The sequence below is a fragment of the Ostrea edulis genome, chromosome 4 (assembly GCF_947568905.1).
Source record: "Ostrea edulis chromosome 4, xbOstEdul1.1, whole genome shotgun sequence".
Lineage (NCBI taxonomy): Eukaryota > Metazoa > Mollusca > Bivalvia > Ostreida > Ostreidae > Ostrea > Ostrea edulis.
Window position 1 is genome coordinate 37,739,403 of NC_079167.1, and position 7,667 is coordinate 37,747,069.

The following is a 7,667-nucleotide window of genomic DNA, read 5'->3' on the forward strand; positions in this document are numbered from 1 at the left end:
GCAAGTCTTAAGTTTTATTTCTCTTGTATAAACTATCGAATGATTTTTGTATTTTACAACTTTTAAGAGGGTTTCTTTGAGCAAAAGTGGATACAATGACACTAAATTGCGCAAACCAAGTGTTGGGGTGTACCAGCTTTGTATCGCTCAGTTGTACAGTACCGAACACATTGACGATTTTTTGTGGAGAAGCCTGATAGTGGTGAGTGAGAGTGTGTGTGAATATGTGCATAAAAGACGGTCTGTTTGGGGCATGGTATATTTGAGAGAGAGAGAGAGAGAGAGAGAGAGAGAGAGAGAGAGAGAGAGTTTGACTTAAAAAGTTTTTCATGTTTTGTTTGTTTATTTTACGTCCTTTCGAGAACTTTTCTCTCAAATTGAGAAATCATCAGCCGTATGTGACGTACCACATATAAAACCTATGATTAGCATTTAAGGCTATAGCATTGATTTTTTTTAACGTGCCAATACCTGTTGTAACACAGGGCCTCCTTTTTTAAGGTCACGAAAAGTTGAAGATATCGAATAGTGATGAATTCGAATTTGCGTAATTTCTATAAAGAATACAAAATAAAGAGTAGGGCAAACACGGACCCCTGGACACAGTCGAGGTGGCATCAGGTACCTATCTGAAAGACCCGTGATTCTCACTTTTGTTGAGCGTTTGTCGAAGAGCACATGTATGTCAACGTCTCAGGTTCGACGTGGCATGTCATGAGCAGGGTTCGAACACACTATACCTCCCGGTTACGAAGCGAATGCCCTACCACTGATAACCGTAACCGTTTCATAATTATCTTCCCTTTGAAGTTGTGTTTCTAATTTCTCAGAAACACTGCGTTTTTTCCTGAGTATACCCATGAAATGACATTTTGCTCCAACTTAATACCACGCATATAATATTGAGAATATACATATATGGAATATTGCGTATGCCAATTAAAAACAAATACCGATGAATTCTATTGTGTTCCGATTCGTGAAGAATTACATTGGTGATAACCCAAACTTCGCATAAAATTCAGTGATTTGAATTTGAGCTGCCTTTGATGTCATAATTTTTTTTTCCGAATGCAGGCGAGACTCTAACAAATATAAAAAAAAATCTTAAAATTCGCCAAGTTGGAGACAGAAATAAGAAATCACTGTTACCAGTATATAAATGTTTCTTTAATTAATTTGGTGTTCAAACCATTATATTTCTGCACCAGAAAAGCTTTCCGCGAATACCTGCAGTTTTTGCCCCTGTGCGGCATATCTGATGTGGTTTCAATTTCCATTTAATACCCATTCAAATCAGTACAAAAACCAATAATTTCGCATTTATTAAGAATTAATACTTCTATGTGTGTTTTCCTACTCAAAACATCGCTTGGGGAGAACTCTCGTATATTACGTCAAAATTAACGTCAAATTTAGTGACGTCGTCAGGTTAATATAAAGTTTTCCGTTGAATATATTACAGCTACTATGGTAGATAAAGAATAACAATGGTCATTTTCATAAATGGCACACTCTCAAATACCAGATTTAGTATTTTGGTGAATTTCCTTGACAGGGCAGATTTTGGCTAAAACCGTACCTTGTCCTTAGTTCTTGAAATTTAATATGATTAGCTTCAACAGGTATAAACTTGGAAATGGATTAATTAAACTGACATGAAAAAAAGTAATCAAGTAAAAAAATAATAAGATAATGATCGATGAAATTACTTTATACGTGATTGATTGCAATCGTCAGAATTTCTCTTCTCAGTTTAAGATGAATGAGTTTGGAGTTCTAGAAGTGATCACAGATGAATTAGAATGTAATGAGACTTTGGACTCAAGCAGTGAGATGGACACTTCTGAGACAAAAGAAAAAGAACCCAAGCCTGCCCCAGGGTGTAGTGGTGATACAGAGACAAAGTCGGGGGGAAGAAAGAAAGATGGTATGATTTCATTCCAATCTGTCATTGTACAGTAACTGTCATGTTGCTTACCCACAAGAGGGACAGAAAATTTAAACTGAAATTTTGAACCTTTAAAAACGTTGAAATTTGTTGGAACAGGTTTATATATTCTGTAATAAATGAGAAACAGAATTGGTGTTTCATACTAAACGTATGATTATGTTTCTAATGGTGAGAGCAGAGGTCTCTGTATAAGCAGGGTGGTATTTTTTTCCAGAGAAATTACCAGACACGGGTGGGGAAGTCAGAGACGAGGTTTGCCAGTGTATGAATTGCGGGGAGTTTGGATTTGCAAGCGAATTCTGTAAATCCGGTCGATTCTGTAGTCAAGCTTGTGCTACTACATTCACTACCAAGTAAGTAAAAAGTGCATGGGCATTTTATTCACCTCATCTTCTACATTCACTACCAAGATTATCACTATAAAAACAACTGAAATTCATAAAATGTAAGCGTTGCAGTATCAAATAAAGTAATAGGTATACAATATGTATGCAAATCAAAAAGTGTTGAACTTCGATTTCTCGAACCCTTGGATACCTCAAAGTTAGTCTTCAGTCCTAACAAGTTCGAGATATCAAAGTTTACCTGTTCTAGGGTTGTACATATTGTAGGGATGTTGATATTGTTTGCTTGTGACAGGATATTGAACTTTGCCATTTTTGATGAAATTATACATGCTGGGCACTGTCAGATTTAAGTGGAAGGTGTGTGTTTAATGCAGTTATGTGTCCTTTATCAGATAGAATGCAATTTAATTCACAATTATTATGGAGTACATGTACATAAATAATGTAGATTAAAGAATATCATATAAAACATTTCTTTAAATTGGAATGTTTGATCTCGCAATTTATATGCCAGTTTAAGTTTCAGTTGGACATGTCTAGTTCAAAATACAGCAGAAGTTTTTTAAAAAATTAAAAAGTAGCAAGTGGGCCTCAAAAGATCTTAATTAAACTTGCAAGTACTAGAACATTTATATCAAGGGAGTTAGAGAAAGCATTAATACTGGTGAAAGATGTACATAAGAAATTTATACTTGTATTATTATTGTTAGCAGTCTCCACCAACTCCCAGAGACTTTCCTGGCTTTTAGAATATGTATCTGCCTGTTTGGCTAATGAAAAATCAATTGTTTGGATTTTAAAAATTTATGATAGTTTTTCTGCATTTGAGTCCATGTTGTGTTTGTCAGTCAGGTTACAATGCTTTTAAAGCACCTCTGTGTGATATGAAGTAAATGATGAACTATGTTGTAATGTTTATGATTGTGTTTTATTTACAGGCTAATAAAATTTCATATTGACATTGGGATAGCAAATTGTCAAATTAACTAGCCATTACGGCTAGTGTCTCAGAAAGGTTTTTGTGAAGGCTGATATAGATATCAATTTTTTTTTTTCATGAATAAATTGAATCGTGGTATATGAATGAAGGAATTAATGAATATAATCACCAAAATATGTGCACATCCCCGATTAACACTTTGTTTGATATCAAATTGAGATTTATTTAAATCAATTACTTTTCCTTTTTAGCTCAACTGAACCGAAGGTTCAAGTGAGCTATTCTGATCACATTTTGTCCGACTTCCGTCTGTCTGTCCGTAAACTTTTCACATTTTCGACTTCTTCTCCAGAACCACTGGGCCAATTTCAACCTAACTTGGCCAAAAGCATCCTTGGGTGAAGGGCTTTCAAGTTTGTTCAAATGAAGGGCCATGTCCCTTTCAAAGGGGAGATAATCACAAAAATGCAAAAATAGGGTGGGGTCATTTAAAAGTCTTTTTCTCAAGAACCACTGGGCCAGAAGAGCTGAAATTTACCTGAAAGCTTCCTGACATATTGCAGATTCAAGTTTGTTCAAATCATGGCCCCCGGTGGTAGGATGGGGCCACAAGGGGGGATCAAAGTTTTACATACAAATATATAGGGAAAAACTTTAAAAATCTTCTTCTCAAGAACCACTAAGCCAGAAAAGCTGAGATTTACATGAAAGCTTCCTGACATAATACAGATTCAAGTTTGTTCAAATCATGGGCCCCTGGGGTTGGATGGGGCCACAATAGGGGATCAAAGTTTTACATACAAATATATAGGAAAAATCTTTAAAAATCTTCTTCCCAAGAACCACTAAGCCAGAAAAGCTGAGATTTATATGAAAGCTTCCTGATATAATGCAGATTCTAAATTGTTAAAATCATGGCCCCCAGGGGTCGGATGGGGCCACAATAGGGGGTCAAAGTTTTACATACAAATATATAGGAAAAATCTTTAAAAATCTTCTTCCCAAGAACCACTGAGCCAGAAAAGCTGAGATTTATATGAAAGCTTCCTGATATAATGCAGATTCTAAATTGTTAATATCATGGCCCCTGGGGATCGGATGGGGCCACAATAGGGGGTCAAAGTTTTACATACAAATATATAGGAAAAATCTTAAAAATCTTCTTCCCAAGAACCACTGAGCCAGAAAAGCTGAGGTTTATATGAAAGCTTCCTGATATAGTACAGATTCTAAATTGTTAAAATGATGGCCCCCGGGGGTCGGATGGGGCCACAATAGGGGATCAAAGTTTTACATACAAATATATAGGAAAAATCTTTAAAAATCTTCTTCCCAAGAACCACTGAGCCAGAAAAGCTGAGATTTATATGAAAGCTTCCTGATATAGTACAGATTCTAAATTGTTAAAATCATGGCCCCCAGGGGTCGGATGGGGCCACAATAGGGGGTCAAAGTTTTTTGGGTTTTTTTGTTTGTTTTATCGGTTTTTGTTTTTTTTTGATATAGTGCAGATTCAAGTTTGTTAAAATCATGGACCCCGGGGATTGGATGGGGCCTCAAGGGGGGCATCAAAGTTTTACATACAAATTTATAGGAAAAATCTTTTAAAATCTTCTTCTCAAGAACCACTGAGCCAGAAAAGCTGAGGTTTATATGAAAGCTTTCTGATATAGTGCAGATTATAAATTGTTAAGATCATGGCCCCCGGGGGTCGGATGGGGCCACAATAGGGGATCAAAGTTTTACATACAAATATATAGGAAAAATCTTTTAAAATCTTTTTCCCCAAGAACCACTAAGCCAGAAAAGCTGAGATTTATATGAAAGCTTCCTGATATAGTACAGATTCTAAATTGATAAAATCATGGCCCCTGGGGATCGGATGGGGCCACAATAGGGGGTCAAAGTTTTGTGTTGTTTTTTTTTGTTGTTTTTTTTTGGATATAGTGCAGATTCAAGTTTGTTAAAATCATGGACCCCAGGGATTGGATGGGGCCTCAAGGGGGGCATCAAAGTTTTACATACAAATTTATAGGAAAAATCTTTTAAAATCTTCTTCTCAAGAACCACTGAGCCAGAAAAGCTGAGGTTTATATGAAAGCTTTCTGATATAGTGCAGATTATAAATTGTGAAGATCATGGCCCCCGGGGGTCGGATGGGGCCACAATAGGGGATCAAAGTTTTACATACAAATATATAGGAAAAATCTTTTAAAATCTTTTTCCCCAAGAACCACTAAGCCAGAAAAGCTGAGATTTATATGAAAGCTTCCTGATATAGTACAGATTCTAAATTGTTAAAATCATGGCCCCTGGGGATCGGATGGGGCCACAATAGGGGGTCAAAGTTTTTTTTGTTTTTTTTTTTGTTGTTGTTTTTTTTGGATATAGTGCAGATTCAAGTTTGTTAAAATCATGGACCCCAGGGATTGGATGGGGCCTCAAGGGGGGCATCAAAGTTTTACATACAAATTTATAGGAAAAATCTTTTAAAATCTTCTTCTCAAGAACCACTGAGCCAGAAAAGCTGAGGTTTATATGAAAGCTTCCTGATATAGTGCAGATTATAAATTGTGAAGATCATGGCCCCCGGGGGTCGGATGGGGCCACAATAGGGGGTCAAAGTTTTACATACAAATATAAAGGAAAAATCTTTAAAAATCTTCACTAAACCAGAAAAGCTGAGATTTATATGAAAGCTTTCTGATATAGTGCAGATTCAGGTTTGTTAAAATCATGCCCCCCTGGGGTAGGATGGGGCCACAATAGGGGATCAAAGTTTTACATACAAATATATAGGGAAAATCTTTAAAAATCTTCTTCTCAAGAACCATTGGGCCAAAGAAGTTCACATTTACATGAAAGCTTTCTGACATAGTGTAGATTCAAGTTTGCAAAAACCATGGCCTCCAGGGGAAGGTTTGGGGCCATAATAGGGACTACGGTTTTACATGCAAATAGATATGGAAAATCTTCTGATATGGACCCAGGTGAGCGATGTGGCCCATGGGCCTCTTGTCATTAAGAAGATATGGCCATATATAGCAAAAACTTGTCCGGCTCATAACTTGAAAACTATTAGACCTAGAATCACCAAAATTGGTCAACTAATGCATCTTAGGTAGAAGGTGTGTCGCATCCTACTTTAAGGTCACTGTGACATTTAATTAAGTTGATATAAAAAAAATGTTTTAATGGGTACAATCTTTACTGTTAACAATATGTGACGGGTGTATCATGTGCCGTGGTGGTGCACTTTATTTCATCGCATGGAGATGCTGTGTTCCTAGATACCTTTTGGTTCATAATACTGAAGTTTTACCTATTACCAACACCCTTTGGAAGATTGGGGTAAGCGGGGGGTATTCTTAGTGAGCATTGCTCACAGTACCTCTTGTTAAAACAGGATTGGATGAAGTTAAAAATTGGTTTTTTTAAATTCCCAAATTATATTGCAGCATGTGCACTGAAACATTAGTTTTACACCAGGTTTCATTATTAAAATACAGTAAAACAAGGCAGCTTTTAAACCCCCTTCCCCTCAGATTTCATTCTCCCTCCAAACTGAAATTCTGGATCTGCCCAAGCTGGACAAATGGTTTGTCCTGTTAACATCTACATATTTCAAACCAGAATTTTTAAGGTTTTGATTTTATTTTTAAAAAATTCCACCATTGACAAGATTTGTTTTATAACCAAGTTCCTTATACACATGTTTTGCTGTATTCAATGCTTTTAAACTGTCTTGACACTGATTTTGAACAAAAATATTTTAAGGATGAATTCTTCTCATATATATAGGACATGTTGAGACATGATATTTGGTATGCAACAAGTAATAGATTTTTGACAAACAGAAAATTGGTTGTCATGCTTCTTATTTTTTGTGTCAAGGTTAGTTCTAGGTCACATTTGACCTGGAAACTCCTTTAGACCAGACATTAGTTGAATATACTTGTGGTTGCTTATGAATTTTGTCCTGGTTTGCCGAAATAACACTTGTGTAATATTTTTGTAAAGCAGAACTTTCAAACGCTGGCAAATTCATTAAGATATTATAAAGTAAACTGAATTTGATAATCTTAGAATTTTGCATATTGATTTTTTCTTTCAGAATTCTGGTCCTTTATAGATTTTTTGGATTTTTTTATGATAACACTAGTGTAGTATGGCACATAATGACATGAAATGTATCTTGTCGACTAAGAAAAGAAAAAGTTATTCTAAATTTTTTCCTCTAAAAAATTATGGGTAGAGCATAGATCTAAAAAGACCCAAAGAGGAGTGGCAAGTTCAAAATACCATGCAAATTTTCTCTACTTTGTTACTAATGTCAATCTTTCCATGCTGTGAATTTGTTCTATTGGATATAAGAAAGTCAACATTTTCAATGTTATTACCACCACATGTTTCATAAATGAAAAAA

General features: G+C 35.7%; 1 protein-coding gene across 2 annotated transcripts in view; it reads left to right on the top strand.

Annotated features, from left to right (window-relative positions):
• The window catches only part of LOC125671363 (lethal(3)malignant brain tumor-like protein 3), a 43,150-nt gene that overhangs the window by 21,506 nt on the left and 13,977 nt on the right, over positions 1-7,667 (top strand). For both annotated transcript variants that reach the window (XM_048907011.2, XM_056162553.1), the window contains 2 exons: positions 1,756-1,930; positions 2,169-2,307. In XM_048907011.2, coding sequence (XP_048762968.1) covers positions 1,756-1,930; positions 2,169-2,307 — 314 coding nt within the window. The remainder of the gene's footprint in view (positions 1-1,755; positions 1,931-2,168; positions 2,308-7,667) is intronic.